The sequence below is a fragment of the Grammomys surdaster genome, unplaced genomic scaffold, assembly GCF_004785775.1.
Source record: "Grammomys surdaster isolate TR1022 unplaced genomic scaffold, NIH_TR_1.0 232, whole genome shotgun sequence".
Classification (NCBI taxonomy): Eukaryota; Metazoa; Chordata; class Mammalia; order Rodentia; family Muridae; genus Grammomys; species Grammomys surdaster.
This window is the reverse complement of record NW_021604677.1, coordinates 1310549-1330168: the sequence shown is the minus strand read 5'-3', so window position 1 is coordinate 1330168 and position 19620 is coordinate 1310549. Positions and strand designations below refer to the sequence as shown.

At 35.7% G+C, this 19620-nt stretch overlaps 1 protein-coding gene across 2 annotated transcripts in view; it reads right to left on the bottom strand.

The window, feature by feature from the left end:
* Positions 1-19620, bottom strand: part of Ascc3 (activating signal cointegrator 1 complex subunit 3) — a 266934-nt gene that overhangs the window by 227827 nt on the left and 19487 nt on the right. For both annotated transcript variants that reach the window (XM_028773626.1, XM_028773627.1), the window contains exon 4: positions 17590-18149. In XM_028773626.1, the coding sequence (XP_028629459.1) occupies positions 17590-18149 (560 nt within the window). The remainder of the gene's footprint in view (positions 1-17589; positions 18150-19620) is intronic.

Below are 19620 nucleotides of genomic sequence, written 5' to 3'. Positions count from 1 at the left end.
TGTTCTTTCTCCACATCCTCGCCAACATGTGCTATCACCTGGGTTTTTTATCTTTGCCCATTCTGATTGGTATAAGGGTCATTTTGATTTGCATTTCCCTGATGACTAAGGACTTTGAACATTTAAGTACTTCTCAGCCATTTGAGATGGCTTTGTTCTGATTCTTTTAGTTGTATACCTCATTTTTTGATTGAGTTGTTTGGGTTTTCGGAGGTTAACTTCTTGAGTTCTTAATATATTTTGGATATTAGCCCTCTATTGAATGTGGGGTTAGTGAAGATTTTCTCCTAATCTGTGGGTTGAGGATTTGTCCTATTGACTATGTCCTTTGCTGTACAGAAGGTTTTCAGTTTCATGAGGTCCCATTTATCAATTCTTGATCCTAGAGCCTGAGCCATTGGAGTTCTGTTTAGGAAATCTCCCCCACCCCACGCCAATGGGTTCAAGGCTGGAAGACCAGCAATCTCAACTAACCTGGACCCCCCGAGATTGCTCAGACACTGAGCCACCAACCAGGCACTATACAGTAGCTGATATGAGGCTCCCAACACATATACAGCAGAGGTCTGCCTGGTCTGGCCTCAGTGAGAGAAGATACACCTAACCCTTGAGAGACCTGAGGCTCAAACATGTGGGGAGGCCTGGTGGGGTAGATAGGGGAGACATCCTCTTGGAGACAGGGGGAGGAGGAATGGGATGAGGAACTGTGCATACCTGGAAGCTAATCTCTAATGAAAGAACGTGGAATAATGGCAAAGACAATTACTTTTTAATAACACTCTTATGATCCCATGATTGACAAAACAAGCAAATAAAAAAAACCAATTCTGTTGTGAAAGCATGGTTTATTTAACATTCAGACAAAGAATCTTAGCAGAGTTCTGGGATAAGTGGCCATAATATTTAACAATCCAAAATTATGTTTTCTGTAACATTTGTCATATCTATCCACTCCAGGAGCGGGTACCCTTTCTCACACAAGGTCTACACTACAAACTAACTTGGCACTGACAGTGACTATTTGTAAAGGTACAGCTGTCTGGGACATTGTTCATTGTTCTAATACAAGAACCAAGGGCCACAAAAATAAAAAGGAAAGAGGGAGAGGTTAGCTATGTGTACAGACAGAGACATCTATCAAAGAAATTTGTACACCACAGAAAAATGCAGCTACCAATGAAAGTGTGACCCTGCAGGATTAGAAGACATAACAGACACAGCTGATATGCTTCCCTAAGCAGTTTGCTACTGTTGTTGCTTTGTTTGAAACAGCAAGTCTTTCTATAAAACAATCTGGCCTCCAACCTGCAAACTTAACACTTCAGATTCCCAACTGCTGGAACTATGGGTATGTGCTACTATTCCCAGCACTAGTAAATACTATTCATATTCAATATTATCTACATATTACTTGGAGCAGAGAATATGTTAACATTCTTGCTGCTAGAATAAAATACTTTTTGGTCTACATTACTATTTTCCTCTAAATTACTAAATAAAAGGCAATGTTCATCAGATTAAAAGGCTTTCTTAAAAATAGAATATACACAGCCTAATTTTAAAATACTATTTTTTTCTTGTTCCTTGATGTGAAAGTTTATTAGCTGAATACAAGTTTTACATCTTTCAAGAAAACTAACCAGGTCTGAAAGCATGGCTCAGTGGTTAAGAGTATGTACTCACTGATAAGTGCATATTAGCCACAAAGTACAGAATACCCAAGATATACCCCACAGACCCAAAAAAGTGAAACAAGGTGGAAGGTTCAAATGAGGATGCTTGAATACCACTTACAAGGAGGAACAAAACAATCACGGGAGGCACAGAGAGGGAAGGAGGGACCTCAGTGGAAGAAGGAAGGGAGAGGAGATAGTGGGTAGCGTCAGGTGGGGGCAGAGAAAGAAGAGAGGCCCAGATTTGGTATAGAATGCAGAATACAAAGAAAAACTAAGCTCCATTACTAAAAGCACTTTCAAGATAAGATCTATTGCTGCTGAGTATCCCCAATCCAAAATGCTTGAGATAGAAGTGGGTTGATTTTAGTTGTTTCAGACTTGAGAAAATTTGTATATGCATGTAAAACAGTTTGAGAATAGGACTAAAGATTCGTTTCCTATTTAAACCTCCTACTGAAATCATTCCATTCCCACTTTAGCAATGTTCTAGAATCAGAGGAATATTCCTCATAGTTACTACTATGTTAGAATGTAACATGTCCTTCACATCTTATGTGTTTGAATACTTGGTCCCCAGCTGGAGTACTGGAAAACTGAGGGAACCTCAAGGGGTTGGCTGAGGAGGTGGGTTACTGGGAGCAGGCCTCCTTGGGGTTTTACACCCCAAACACAAATTCTGGTTTACTCTCTGCTTTCAGAGATGCAGCAGCTTTGTCTTCCTGTATGCCATGCTTTCTCTCCCATGGCCCAGGGACTGCAGGCCAGAATAAAGCCTCCTTCTCTTAACTTGTTTCTTGTCGGGTGTTTTGTGACAGCAATGAGTGAAGTAACTAACAGACACCTTCAGAAAAAAACCAGACTCCCCACCACACAAGAACAAAGACAATACAAATACTCTAGTGATGGATCAGAATAATTGAGCAACCACATGAAACCTATTAGTTTACATTTTTACAAATAATTTTATTAGGCTAAGTCTACTGTCAGGTACATTATATAAAAATTTGTAAGCACAGAACTCCAAATTTTTAAGCCAAAACACCCCATAACCCAGTTCAATTTTCTAATGTTATCCAATTTTAGATTTTAGAAGTATTCTAAATTAGGCACAGATACACACAATAAAAGCTACTGCCACCAATACTGAATGTAGCCTTCACCTTTTCTATATATATGTCTTTAAGAAGTCTGTAACTGAAATGTTGGGCAAAACCAGAGAAAAAACAGCAGGATAAATCAGGAAGAACTAAATAAGCCAAGAGTGGCGGCTCATCCTAACACTTGGGAGGCTGAGACAGGAGAACTGCTATGAGTTCAAGGATGAGCTGGACTACAAAGTGAGGTCCTTCTTCTAAAACAAACAAACAAGTAAACAAAGTAAGTATTTTTCCACAGTGTGGAAATAAACCAGTATTAAAGATAACTTTTTTAAATTACTTTATATCATTTTTAGTCAACTCTTAACTTCATCAATTGTATCAATCAATAGGCATTTTTCAGTCTTATTTGCAAAACTTAGATATGACCATCATCTAAAGAACCTGTAGTTACATGGTACTATTTATATTTCAACTAATAAAAGTTAAATAAAAACTAATAGAATTTTTTTAATCTCCTTGTCATGTGTGGCTAATAGATATCACATTAGACAGCAAATACAGAAAAAATATTTTCATCAATGTAAAAAGCATTGACATGTAAGATATTTTTAGACTATTGCAAAGTACTGTAACACTCATCAAGTATATGTTTAAACGCCATAATCTGATTGAACCCTACTCATGAACTAGACTGTAACAGTCAGTGGTTTACATTATGATTAATGTGTGTGGTACATCTTATGGGTCTTAACAACAAACAATTACAACAGCATTTGATTCATCATTATCATAAACAACTTATCTCTCTAAATGTTCTTGGTATAACTCATATTCATCTATTTCTACCATTCTCCCTATTATTCACAAGTATTTATTGCTTCATTGACACAATTTCATATAAAATATTCATATCACTTATATTTTAGTATATTTGAAAGTTGTACCAATTATTATAATCAATTATTACGATATAGGAATGAGTACTTCCAAACAGGTTTTTTTTTTTTTTTTAAACTGAACCCAGGGCCTCATCTATACCAGGAGACATATTCTTTGTGCAACTTATTAAATCATTTATTTAGTTGATCTTGAGACATTTAAATTTAATTAAACTTGGAGCCCAGGCTAGGATCAAACTAACAATACCCCTGCTTTAAGGAGTGGTAATTACAGACATGCCATCACCAAGCCAGACATCACCAGCTAAAATATACAAATACAAAGCTCACTTCTACTCTAAAGTAAATACAACTAAAAACTGGATATAATAAGACCTTCATGCTCTTTTGTAACTAAAGAACGGAAAACTCTCAGAAGACTTATTAGTTAAAACAACTGCATGATTATTAATAAAAACTAAACCATACATCAAAAAATAAAAATAAAAAGGAATACTACCAAAAGCTGATTTCTTAAATCAAACAAATATTAAAAAAAAATGAGGAGAAAAGTAGGGATTAGGAGTAAAATGACTAAAAGCTACTGAGAGAGACAAAGACAGTGATGAATTATTTTTTAGCAAAAGGATAAATACTGGGACTAAGTAGCTATTTATATGGAAACATACAGCTGTCAAACCGAATTTACCAATGAAACAGAATGTCGGAATAAGACAGTAAGTACTGGGGACTCTGAAATGACATGGAATTCTGACCTTTGATATTACTATAGAAGCCACAGCAGCACTAAATGTTCTTGGAAAAAATAGCTTGCTTTCTTATAGAAACTTTTCTGAAAATAAAAGAAAGCTTCACAAGTTTCTTTTATAAAGTTCCAATGTTAGATGTTAAAAGTGGATACATTATAAACTCTCTACTCAGGCTAGAACACTAGGCAACATATAAGGATGTTAAAGCAACTTTTTACAGCATAAATAATTTCTCAAGAAAAAAGAGAAGAGGCATTCTGATTCTCACAAATTAAAGAAAACTCATTCATTTCCATTTTAATTATACATATGCATTTTAAAGCTTAAAAATGTCATACACATTAAAGTAATAAAGAACATGTGTTACAATTACAGTAAGCATAGTGTAAAGCCAAAATTATTTAAGCCTTTCTTTGAGGTAATAAGCAATTTGCAATTTGCATGTGATACAGACATGTAACTATCCTGACTTTGTTTTATGTTTATTTGTTGGGTTGGTTATTTTTTTGTATGTGTATACTTGACACAAGCTGGAGTTATCTGAGAAGAGAGAACCACAATGGAGAAAAACCTTTCCTATAATGGCCTATAGGCAAGCCTCTTAATTTATGATTGTTGTGGCCCAGCCCATAAAGAGTGATGCCATCTCTGTACAGATAGTTCTGGGTTGTGTAAGAAACTAGGCTGAGCAGGCCAGTAAGCAGCACTCCTCCATGGCTTCTGCTTCAACTCCTGTCTCTAGGTTCCTGCCCTGACTACCCTCAGTGATGGACTGAGACCTGAAAGTTGTAAGCTGAAATAAACAGTTTCCTCCTCAAGTTGCTTTGGACTAGGTGTTTTATCTTGACAATAGAAACCCCAAAACAGTAATAATAATGATAATGATGATAATGGTAATATATATATATATATATATATATATATATATATGAAAATGTTAAAAACACAAGCAACTCTGAAAAAAAACTCTGAATCTATGATTCATGTATAATTAAATAATGAATAATTAAAATACATATATATAATTTTATATATTAATCCTCATTTGGTTTATGCCATAGAAAATTAGTAAATATTAATACACTAAAATAAAATCACAGTGAATATAAAAAATGATCATGAAAATTAGGACAGTATTTGTTTATCTCAAAGGAGAAACGTGCAATGCAAATTACTGCTGCCTGCAGAGAACTATATAAATTATATTTTCAAAATAATTAATGGCCACTATTTCTAGGTATTTAATCTAATGTAACAACAATTTAGCAAACCTAAACCCAAAGTCATTTACAAGTTTAATTAAAACAATTTGAACTGTGAACAGGATTTATTGCTATAAACTAGATATAATTAGATGGGCAGGGTGGTGATCTGAATGAGAATGGCTCCCATAGGTTCATATAATTGAATACTCACTAGTTAGTGAAACTGTTTGGAAATGATTAGGAGGTGTGGCCTTTTGAAGGAGGTGTCATTGGGAGTGGGCTTTGGGGTTTCAAAAGACTGGCACCATTCCTCGTTAGCTTCCTCCACCCCCTCTGTTTCTTTCTAGTGGATCACGATGTGATCTCTCAGATGTTTCTGTCACTATGCTCTTGCTCACCACAATGGACTTTTACCTGGAACTGTACAGCCAAATTAAACACTAAGTTGTCATGGTCACAGTGTCATATCATAGTGATATAAAACCTACTTAGGCAATTAGTAAAGTTAAGCTAGGAAAAAACTATACCATTATAAGTTTAGTTTACATTTTAATACATATTTTGACAGTTTCCTGATTTATAGAAAGGAAATAGACTAACTTCATCCCAAAAGATGTTTACAATCTTAAGAGATTGATAAACAGATAACTGAACAAAACTGTCTACTGCCTTTAATATTTATCTGAATGTTTACATCATTTTAAGTTTAATCTCTGTTTACAAACTGGTATTTCATGTACTCTTCCAGGTAAGTCTGAACAACTTTCATTGTATCAAATTTAATTTTCTGGTTTATTTTCCTTTTAAAATATAGACATACACACACATGTATGCACGCACACACACACACACACACACATACATACAATGAAACTTCAGGCAACACAATGGTATTGGATTGATAAACTTTGTTAGATTACCTTTTATTTTGAAAACTTTAAGAATTCATTCCACATGGTAAAAAAAAAAAAATGAATTTAAAGTATTAGACTGAAGACAATATATAGTCTACATTTATACCTAAAAAGATACAATTTATCTTATTACCATGAAATGAGTAGAATTTTACAGTAATAATAAGGTCACAATGGCTTAAATCCAGAACATATGAGAACCTGGTGAGAATCAGACTGACATGATTTTAAAAAAATAATACAATTCAATACTTCAACTATACATAGTACAGCATTGTGTGTGTGTGTGTGTGTGTGTGTGTGTGTGTGTGTGTGTGTGTGGTGGGGGTGGTTGCTGTCCTATAGTAGTTTCCTTGCAACTGAAACTTTCCATATTGCACAGGAGATTTTTAAGACAAAAGATAAACAACTCAAAAAACATCAGAAAGTTCCTGAAACTGACCAGATTCAATAGGACCCTCACCCTCAGAATAATCAATTAAGGCCTGATAAGGAACACTCTCAGACAAGTCAGGAGGCAAAGAGACCAGGAGAGCTGCCTGGAAGAGATTTAGACCAACTGAGTCACTTGTAAAGTATACTCTCAAATCTCTTGAGCTGCCTAAATACTGTATAGTGTGCTTCAGGTTTCCAGCTTTTGTGAGCAGTCATCAGTACTGGGGTGGGCTTTGGTGATTCAGCTGTCTTTGAGTCATTTCTGCTTCTGTAACCCATCATCCACATTCCTATAGGTAATGCCAATAAAACAAACTGGTTCACTAAATTAGACTTTGGTGGTATCCTTCCTTTGGTTCGTTGTGAACTCCCCATCTGTGGTAACTAGACATGAATGTACATAGTGAGTCTCTCAGAAAAAGTATTCTCACATAACACCTGTTCTGTTACTTTCCACTTTACTCCTCTGAAATAGAATCTCTCACTAAACCTAGAGCTAAACTGATAGCCAGCAAGTCCCAGCAGTCCTTCTGTCTGTGCCCATGTTCCAGCATTAGGTTATAGGTACCCAGAGCCATGCTCATGTTTTTATGTAGGTCCTAGGAACCTGAAATCAGGTCTTGATGCTAAAATACATCTCAAGTTCTCTTACCACTAAATAATTTCTTCAGCATTTCTTCAGTATTTCATACAAAACAATATTTAATATATTTAAATAGATTTAGTATTATTTTGCAAAAATGCAGCAAATCAATTAAAATACTAAATTTTTCTTTTAATTTTGAATAAAACAAATCACAAGAGCGGTACAGATCAAAGAATAGCAGTGTATATTCCTGGTACCTTTGAGAATATAAATAGGGTTTCAGAACATAAAGTTGAGACTACTACATTAAATCATGCTCATTACTCTCATAAAAATTTCAGCCTTCCGGTCTGCACCCGAGCATTGAGCAGATACTGGGCAGCAGCTCTGCACCCAATCTCACAAATCCCAGAGGAAGCAGGCCTCCCAAGAGCTCTAACCTGAGCAGTATCTAAGGTGAGGAGACAGCAACACCCACCCCAAACAGGGAGTAACTGGGTCCCAATGGGACCCAAGAATTCACTCCTGGCCCAGAGCACTGGTTTCTTCCCATCTGGGCCCAAGCACTGAGAAGATCTTGGGCCCCAGATCTAACCCCAGTAGTAACATCCACCCCAAACAGTTCTGAAACAACCAAGATAATAGGAAAGACAGGCTCCAGTCAGAGACAGGGAAGGTAGCACTAAGGAGATCCAGATGGCGAAAGGCAAGCACAAGAACATAAGCATCAGAACCCAGGGTACTTGGCGTCATTAGAACCTAGTTCTCCCACACTAGAAAGTCCTGAATTCCCCATACCACCAGGAAAGCAAGATTCAGATTTTAAAATGATGATGATGATGATGATGATGATGATAGAAGACTTTAAGAAGGACATAAATAACACTCTCAAACAATTTGAGGAGAACACAGGTAAACAGGTCGAAGCACTTAAAGAGAAAACACAAAAATCCTTTAAAGAATTACAGGAGAACACAACCAAACAGGTGAAGGAATTGAACAAAACCATTCAGGACATAAGAATGGAAGTAGAAACAATAAAGAAATCATGAAGGGAGACTACCCTGGAGATAGAAAACCTAGGAAAAAAATCAGGAGTCATAGATGTAAGCATCACCAACAGAATACAAGAGATAAAAGAGAAAATCTCAGGTGCAGAAGATACCGTAGAAAATATTGACACAACTGTCAAAGAAAACACAAAATGCATAAAGTTTTAACACAAAACATCCAGGAAATCCAGGACACAATAAGATGACCAAACCTAAGGATAATAGGTATAGATGAGAGTGAAGATTCCCAACTTAAAGGGCCAATAAATATCTTCAACAAAATCATAGAAGAAAACTTCTCTAACCTAAAGAACAAGATGCCCATAAACATACAAGAAGCCTACAGAATGCCAAATAGACTAGACCAAAAAAGAAATATCTCCCGTCACATAATAATCAAGAAACCAAATGCACAAATCAAAGAAAGAGTACTAAATTCAGTAAGGGAAAAAGGCCAAGTAACATATAAAGGTAGACCTATTAGAATTACACCAGACTTCTCACCAGATACTATAAAAGTGAGAAGATCCTGGACAGATGTCAAACAGACCCTAAGAGAAGTCAAATGCCAGCCCAGGCTACTATACCCAGCAAAACTCTCAATTACCATAGATGGAAAAACCAAGATATTCCATGACAAAACCAAATTTACACAATGTCTTTCCACAAACCCAGCATTACAAAGGATAGAAGCAGGAAAGCTCCAATACAAGGAGGGAAATTATACCCTAGAAAGAACAAGAAAGTAATCCTCTTCCAACAAATCCAAAAGAAGATAGCCACACAAAGATAATTCCACCTCTAATAATAATAACAAAAATAACAGGAAGCAACAATCACTGTTCCTTAATATCTCTTAACATCAGTGGACTCAATACTCCAATAAAAAGACATAGGCTAACGGACTGGATATGTAAACAGGACCCAGCATTTTGCTGCATACAGGAAACCTATCTCAGTGACAAAGACAGATACTACCTTAGAGTAAAAGGCTGAAAAACAATTTTACAAGCAAATGGCTCTAAGAAACAAGCTGGAGTAGCCATTCTAAAACCTCCAGCCTGAGAACACAAAGGGAGGGACTCATGGCTCATAGGTAGTTGAGGGTGGCCTTGTCAGGCATCAGTGGAAGTGGAGGGCCTTGGTGCCTGAAAGTTTGGATTCCCTATTGCTGGTGAATTTGAGAGCAGGGAGGCAGGGATGGGTGGATGGTGGGAGCACACCCTCATAGAAACTCCCAGAATTATATGGATTAGACATGACAGAGGCAGGCCGCCAGAAGACTAGATTCTAGAATTCAAACAAAAGATTATCTTGATACTAAAGTTTGTTTTGAGAATTGTATACTGCAGAATACACAGCCTTGGTGTATCTACTTATCAAGCAAGCTAAGCAGACCTGCTCGAACCTCTGATGTCCTGGAATTTCAGCTGGATGCAGTGAGGACACAGACATCAGAGGCTTATCGGCTTACTCACTCCCCGCCCCTCTTCTAGTATTTCTATGCCCATAATCAGCTTGAAGAAGTTAATGAAGAATCGGTGCCCCTATTCCCTGGGCTGGGGGACTGAGGTGGTTAATACTAGGCTGTCTTTCTAGGGAAAAGTAGTGGTTTTGTTGGAACAGGGAGGAATAGCTAGGATTTATTGCATAGCCATAACCTATTGGTAGAAATTTGTATAATTGTTATCAAGCTGAAGTTATAATTTCTTAAATAATACTAAACTTACTTTGATTTCAAATTTAAGGTTTTCATTGATATGAGTTTATTGATATAAAAGTGAGATTAATATTGTTATTCTCATAGGCATTGTGCCTATATAACACATTTAGGAATACAAGGCTTAGACCCAGTCCTTCTTTAATTCTTTTAACTGATTGAAGATGGTTAGTCTGTAAGTTAAGGGCCTATAGCAAATTCATGGCTCTGAGTTTATTGTTAGGGTGTTTTCTATATCTTATTTAGAAATAGCTGAGGAGTTAACAGACAACAGTCCAGATTGCCGTACATGGATAGTTGATTTTCAAAACATCACAAGTCCACAGAATTGACATTACAAACATTTCTGTATTAATTAATCTTCATTTTGATTAGAGACCTGTCTGTTCCTGACAGCTTCCTGTCTTGGATTCTAAGAAGAAATTGAGCATCTTTGGAGTTACTCCAGTTGTGGTAAGACAGCCACTAGGCAAGAATTGCCTCTTTTCATCTATAGACAAATTACTGTCCAGAAAAGGACACTTGCACAATAGTCGACTGATTATATCTGCCAAGACAGAGTAATCAGCTCTTAATAATTCTGCATCATTAGGTCTGTCAGATGATCCTGGGCCAGAAGGCTGAAGATCAGATGCTCCAACATTTTGTAATATAAGGGACTGTCCAGGTGTTCAGTGGTCTCTATAAATTGGCAACGTTTTAGAAGCTACCCTTTGTGCTTCCCATAATTTCAGTTAATTCAGTCATTCTGGATCTCTGAGGAGGTTGAAGACTTATAGTCTCATAGCCAATCCTGGCTACTTACTTTGAGAGAAATGATTTGAAAGGATGGTTTTCAGCTGACATTCATTCTAAAGCCAAGAAAAAAGCCAGAGTCAGAACTAAGTCTTTTAGTTTGGAGAGATGAGAGAGGTTCTGGTTAGTCAACAAAATGTTGGACTGGGTATTAGGTCTATCTTGTACCTTACTGATGATACAAATTGGTATAGTAATACTCTAACTGTATTTTGAGAGAAAAGTTTTATTTTAACAGGAAGGGTAACAGGAAAGTAAGAGGAGCTAAGGTGGGAGGAGTAAGGAGAGGAAGAGAAGGAGTAAGGAAAGGAAGAGGAAGAGAGGAGGAGCTAGGAGATGGGGGGCGGGGGGAGAACATGGAGGCAGATGTTCACGTGTATCCACCAGTCAAAGATAGTTGGTATAACTAGTTTGGGTATTGGGTTACACTTCTGATTGTACGGGCATCTTGTTATTGAGCATTACCAAACTTATAAAGCCTTTGATTAACATTTTTAAAAATATTACTAATAAAAAAAAAGGATGAGGAGGGAGGGTGATGAAGTACATGTGACAGGAAATCAGATGAGGACACTAGCTGGAGGAAGAAAGAGAAGGGGCAGAGGGAAACAAATCAGAACTCTAATGACACATGTATGAGGATGCTGTAATAAAACCCAGTACTTTGTATGTTAACTTAAAATAATAATAAAGAAAAAAAAATTCAAAGACATCAGAATCATGTGAGATACAAATAAATACAGAAATCATAGGTTTTGCTCAGAAGACAATCTAACCAAATAATTCACAGTTCCTAGGATCGGGAAAAATCCAAAGAGATACGTTTGGAAATGAACATGCTATGGAGTCAAGAAATACCATCTGCATAGCTGCAAGAGATAATGCTAACAGCAAATGTCAGGTTACAAATGCTACAGAAAGTGACATCTGTATAAACGTAAGCCAAGACCATGAATAAATTCAAAACTCACTGTTTTCTTAGAAACTAATTACACAGTAAGTAACTCCATCAATATTTACACTGGAATTAATTGTGCTACAAATAGCACTTAATGTTGCAATAATGATAATATGTATACTCCAACAGACCTAGGCCATACTAGCCTCTCATATGTCACTTGACATTTCTCAATATTTCAACCAGCTCTTTAGTACTTATCTGAAGGCACATATATAAATTTATTTTATAATTTTGTAAGGAATATAGTCAAAACTCTGATATGTTCAAATATTATGGTACTAACAGTTTGGAAAACATTGTGCTAGATGCTTCATATAATACCACAAATGCTCATAACATTACGAATATTCTGAAATATAGCTTCACAAGGTGTTGGTAATTTGCCTACCATGAAGATTACCTGCCTTTATGGTTTTTTAAAAAATCAACTCTTCATGCTCTTCTCTTAAAAATATAATGAAAGCTGAAGAGACAGCTCAGTGGTTAAGAGCACAAGACTGCAGATCACAAACAAGGCCCATATAACAAGCCAGGTATAGTACAGTATCCTGACCTCCATGGTGAACAAAAAGTAAGACAGATCACTGGGGTTTATGGGCTTCAGACCTAGCAAATAAAACAGAAGCCCTAGGTCCATAGAGAGAGGCTGCCTCAAAAAAATAGGAGATAAACAGGAGGGCACACTACAACCTCTTCTGGCACAGATGCAGACACACAGCTGTGTGCATACATACACATATACACATAAACAAATAAATGCATGTATGCATGTATGTATGTATATATGTACGTATGTATGTTTTCTAAGTGATAACATGTTATAGCAATGGAAGGTATATGCTGTGGGAAATGTCCCAGAATTTCTAATACTGTTTTGTTTTGTGACTTAAACCTAAATTTTGAATTGGAGCTACATGGTTTTTAGTTGTTTGTTTTACATGAATTTTCATCCAACAACATGACTGCTCTGATAAGGGATCACATCCAAAGACCTTCTAGGTCTTTGTGATCTCGCTGGAATAACGAATCTTTAATCCCTATGGCTAGGATACAGACATGGTGGCCTCCAGGTTGGTGTGTAGAAGGAAGCAGCCTTGTTTGAATGTAATTGAGGGACAGAAAAAGTGACGAATTAGAGAAAGGTTTGACAAAATGAGTCAGAGATAGGACATGCCCAACCCTCACAAGAATGGCATGAGAAAAAAAGCTGACTTCAGAGAGCAGTAAAGTGAGAAGAGTTCAATTTGGAACAGTTCAGTTCATGAAGTTGGGAGGAAGATTTTTCAAAGCAGCAAATGAGAAGATGAGAGATGCCAGTTTGAATCAGTCAGCTTGGAGATTTCTAAGCCAGAAGACTTACTTGATCTAGCCAGCCAGAGTTCAGAAAGAAACAGAAGGTGAGCTAATTTAGCAGTAAGTCTCAGAGGCAACAATTATATCTGGCAAATAAGGTACTTTTACAGTTTGTTTCCATCTTTATACATAAGACAACACAACACAAAAGACTGTGAGAAAAGTGGTTATGTCAGGAGAGATAGCCTGATCCAAGCTTATATATAATAGCATTTAAAACATGATAGCTTTACTGTTACTGCTGATATTTTATACTAATATTAACTTTACTATAGGGGGTAGTTGCAGTTTTAATAATTTTTAAAATAATTAATTCCAACAGGTTAAACAATCTTAAAAGCTTTTGTAATTATAATGACAATAGCCTTAAAAGAAAAACTACTCAGTCAAGGGTCAATTAGTCACTAAACTATATTCAAAGCGAGAAAAGTATGCATTAAGGAACAAAAAATATGTCTTCAGTACAAAAGTAGCTTTTTCTATTCTTAAACTACATGTAAAAATATGTCTATATAGTTCTGATAAATTTCTACAACGGTAGGCGACATGATTATTTAAAGGCTAAGCATGTGACATGCGGTCCCAGCACTCAAGAGGAGGCAGCAAGAATATCGTGAGTAGTTCAGATTCAACCAATACTACCTAGTGCAATCCTGTTTCAGAAAAGCAAGGGCTAGAGACAAAGCATAGTGATAAAGAGCTTCACTAATCATGTGAAGGGCCTTGGGTTTGATCACCAGGAACACTATATAAAAAAATAAATGAAAATTAACTTTGTTATACACATTATAAATAGATAACAAATAAGATACAGCACATTCTAAAGTGAAACTATATATAAAACAGTATGCTGTATCAGCCTGATGAGATGACTCAGCAAGTAAACATGTTTGCTGCCAACTTTCATGACCCAGATCAGTGTTCAGGCACATATAGAAAGGAAAGAACTGAGTCCCAAAATTGTCCTCTGACCTCAACACCTATGTGTATATATGTCATATCTATACACACACACACGGGGGGGGGGGGGGGGGGGGGGGGGGGGAGCAGGAGGGGGCGGAGAGGAGGGGAGGAGGAGGGAGAGGGAGAGGGAGAGGGAGAGGGAGAGGGAGAGGGAGAGGGAGAGGGAGAATAACATATAATTTACTATAACATAATTAAATAGAAATGAACCCAAAATTCAAACATGAATAGCTTCTACCACAGAACATAAACCTTCCCAACAGGCCTTCATTTTATTTACATATAGGAAGCCAAATACTGAGAGGATAAACCACTTGTACTTCTAAAGCACTGGCAAAATGAAATATTTGGTAACATATAAAGCAGCCTGTTAAGATCGCATTGAAAAAAAAAAATCACAGAATCAAGACAATATATTTCAGAGCAGTTTTTAGTACATTAGCAAGGTATGCTAGGCATTGCTATGTGGCTCCTATCTCTCTGAACATCCTTTTTTCTCTCATATCCCTGTGTATCTTGAAGCTCAAAACACATTATTCTTTCTAAAGCCTGAAATATGTCACCTAATGTCCTATTCACCATAACATATTTTATAACCAATTTTAGCTTAACTCCCTCTCTGTACAGTTTTCTTACTCCATGAGCCATCTACACAATCTTGGTTTTGTTCTTACCTTTGTAGACAGCATAATACCAACAAGTTATCTGGCAACACGTGTCCTCTTACTTAGCAACTATCCAACAAAGCAAAGTTTCTAACTAAATCTTAAAAAAAAAAATTTAATTTACATTTGTGTGTGTCTGTATGTGTGTATACATCCAAGTGCATGCTCATATATACAAACAGGTATGAATCCATTCTAACATGTGGATTCCTGAAACTGAACTCAAGCTGTCCAAACTAGTAGCAAGCACTCAGTTATGTTGCTAGCCTGTTTTCATTCTTTTGTGTCCACTAACACTGTATCTACAAACATAGAATACACAGAATAGCATAACAGGCAGTGAAGAACATTCTTTGAAACTGGATGGTGTCCTCCCTTCAACAATGACTTCAAAAAAGAAATTTAAAAAAGAGAGCGAGACTAAGCAAGAATTCAGATCACCAGTCAGAGGGGGTTCTGGGTAGCCTTGGCAGATAATACCAACTTAGATAAGGACAAGTGAATCATAGGCAGAGTCATAGTGACCTGTCCCCTGAACCTTCACCCAGCCAATAGCCTGTTCTGAAAGATATCTGTAGTCCCCATGAACACCCACGCTCTGGTGTCATCCTCTTCCCCATGTCCTGCCTTTTTGTGTTTATAACCACTCCCCCCGTGTGAATAAGTAAAAATTACGATTTGATTTAAAAAATAAAACAAACAAACAAACAAACAAATAAATAAATAAATAAAGAGAGAGAGAAAAAACAAAATCCAAAACCGTGTTCAATTTTTTTTTTAAAGTTTCATTATAGGCACAATACTAGGCTAAAATCAGTAAAGGCATTTTTTTATCATAAATTTTAAAACAATATTATTTGAATAATATTTGAAAAAATTTAAGATGTAATATTTAACATATCTGATATAAATTAACCCAAGTAAAAATACCTATAGTAAAACATGGTCCATTACTTCAAAACAGCTAACACTAATTCTCTAATTTAAAACAAGTTCTCTGTAAACATTTATGTGATTTTAAAACTCTCATTAGTATTTATAACAAAATAATAACAATAATAATAATGATACCACCAAGCCTAATAATCACATCTACCATCTGAATTTTCCATATGCTATGACATTTCACACATAGAGTAACAGTTAATGATTCTATTAGTGTCCCTTTGAAAAACAGAGCAAGAAAACTAAGCTTCATAGAGTGAGTGGAAGGGTGGAAATAGCTGATTTCAAAGTGCCTTCTCTTTTTAAAATAGTACACCATATCCACTAATCTTTTGGAAAACAGGTTCCTCTAAATATGTATCCTTATATCCACAGATAATAGTAGTTCTCGCCCTTTATCAAAGAAATTTCTCTTTGCAGCAGTGGGAGATGATTACAGAAAACCACAACTGATTAAAATACAGAGTACAAGTGATCAAATATTCACAGTCCCAATCGACAGATCTATAACACAATTCCTGAGCCTAAAGCTCAGAGATCATTGTGGAAGAAGGGGCAGGAAGAGTATAAAAGCCAGAGGAACAGGACTTTGCTGTAAGGTTATGTCTCCTAGAAATGTCTGAGATGTTAGACTCAGGAAGTCTGGGTAAAACATGGCTGCCTAAAAGAGCCCTAAACATGGGTGAAATGCTAACATGAAAGGGGAAAAAAAATCTCATGTGGCCTCAATCTTAAACAAAGAATTACAGATAACTAAGGAATGCTGAATGTCTCCCAAATGGTTAGCCAATGAAATAATATACATACAAGTAATATATGAACTGAGCAGTTTGTGTTTGTACATTTATTTGTTTGTTCGTGTCTGTGTATAAAAATGAAAATAATTAAAGAAAGAGTCATAAATTTGTGAGAGAGCAGGAAGTGTAGGTAGGTGAGACAGGTTAGAGAGAAGAAAACAAAGAGGAAAATAATGTAATCATATTTTAATTTAAAAAATAAAAAATCTTAAAATAAATTATTTTGGAAAAAATCTAGTTAGCCAATTATTTCAGATTAATTTGATTCTTAATACTTATTGTTTCAAATGGAAATTGATCAAAAATTTTCTAAATGTCAGATAACATATAAATAAAATTTCTGAAACTCTGGAGGATATTTTGTCATAGAATGCTTAGAAATATAAAATGTACAAACAGTAATGCAGTTATTCCAAAAGCAAGCATATAATTTGTCACTTAAATCTACGTATTTCTCAAAATAAGAGTACTAACTACTGCAATGAACCAGCACTTTAAGTAGGAGTGCCTCACTTTCACTCATTACACTCAGTCTTCCTGTAAGAACCCACTGGAAAGCTACACTGCCTATCACTGACAGTGCAGAAGGTTAAATATTTTATGTTGACTATCTATGTTTAAAGGTTTATTCTGGGATGAGAAATCTAAAACATCTACTTAGCATGTGCAAGGTTCTAGCTTCAATCTCAATACTACAAGAAGAAATTAATTTTTAAAGAGCTACTGATTAAGGTAGTTCATGTTTACATATAACTTCAGAAACTTCAACTGTACCTCATCCTGAAGTTCATCACCGCTTTTAGCAGAAGCAAGCATGTCATATAAAGTACAGCAAAGATCTTCAACTCTTGGTGCTTCAGTCATTTCCTTTAAAGTTGCATTTAAGTACTTCTCAACTTCACACCACAATAGAGAGCCATTTGTTTTTTCCACAGGCTTGAACTCTGGGGTGTAGGGTTCCTGAAACTGTTCATTCAGGAACTTCTTGTAGTCTAAGCTTATAGTTTTCTGGGCTTCACCATTTATTGGTAATTCATCAAAGTGGTCCAGATCATACATGTCAAAGGAAAATGCTAAGTTTTTACCAAAAACCACTCTATCGTTACATTGGTTTTCTGCCATCTGGACAAAAGCAGCAAGATCATCTTCACTAAAATGAGAAATAATTCGATTAGTGGCATTACAAGCTGAAGTAGCAGATGACGATGGAAAGGGACCAAACATCTGTCTGATAGCCTTTGTCTCCACGTAACCAACAGAGTGCGTCATGTGAAATGTTACAAAAAGAAATGCAGCCCCACTTTCAATTGCTTCTCTTCCATTATCCGTTCCAACTATTCAAAGACAAAAACAGAAGAACAGCATTAGCTCAATTGAATCATCATCCAAACAGGCATTTAAAAAAAAAAAAGTCTTCCATGTTTTTTGTTTTATTTTGATTCTTAAATTTTGTTTAGTTAAATCAATTTAGGGCCAAAGAAATCCATTCCCAAATTCCCAAAGAATTATGTTCAATCAACCAAGAACACTTTAGTTCAACCAACCATTAGTCTATATTAAGCACAGAAGCTACCTAATAAAAATTCTTGCCTCTTTTTAGAAATAAACTATCAAAACTTAACTTAAAATTTTAAAATTAAGTTGATAACCTATAGTAAGATTTTCAAAATTACAGACATCAAAGTCCCTGCACACTCATAACTTTCTCTACAATCTAGACAATAGAACTACATGACAAGAGAAGTTACATCTCATACCACCAAAAAATGTGCTTATGTATGCTCAAATAAATCTAATTCACCATATTATAAAATACGAAAGTTACTACCTATGAGAAGTTGTCCATAGGGAATAAGTAACCCTGGAGTAGAACATACTTGGAAGGAAGAGGACCATAACAATATTGACTTCAAAGACCAATTCTCATTTCACTTTGTTTTCTGTGTGTTTGTCTATATTTTTAATATTGCAACACTTGTTCACAATGTTACATACAGCTGAAGCAATTGTTAAAAGGTAATCTAAATACCATAGTACATCTATGCCATAATTTAATAGTGAATTGTTTGCACTCACAGGCTATCACAAATGATGTCATCATGAATACACACATTTCAGTATACACATACAAACATTTTTAATTGTATTACTTCATACCAAGACTTAAATTTTCATTGATTTAACTACTACAAATACTGCTCAATCAATTCAAATACTTGTACCAGTTCCAACTGTAGCAGTAAAACATCAACCAATTCCTGGTCCTGACCAAGAACTGCGAGTTCAATCCTCCAACTTCAGCTATCCTGAGGAGGCACGAAATAACATCTTCTCAATGAGAATGAACATTTCTTTCAGATTTACTGGACATCTGATTAATATAGAAAATGCTTGTGCAAGGCTCTGGGTCATTTTTATACACGATCTGCCCTTTTTTACTGATTTCCTTGTTGAAGAGTCTTAGTCATTTTTGTACAATATTCATTTTTACTGTATGCAAAAGTTCTTACTGAATACGGATAGAAATGATTTTGATGATGTATCCTGAAGTTCTATTTCCACACTTCATTCTTAATGAAGAGTCCAAAGTACCAATCATTACCTTTATGATTCTGCATTTTATTTTGTTTAATCAATTTTAGCAAATGTGAAATCATAAATATAGTCAGCATCATCCTTGAGAAAATTATCTTGTTTCGTTAACTCTATGAGCTGCTTAGGATTACTTATACAGGTAAATTTACATGCATATACAAACATATACATTACTTACACACAAACACAAACAGAAACACACACACACAC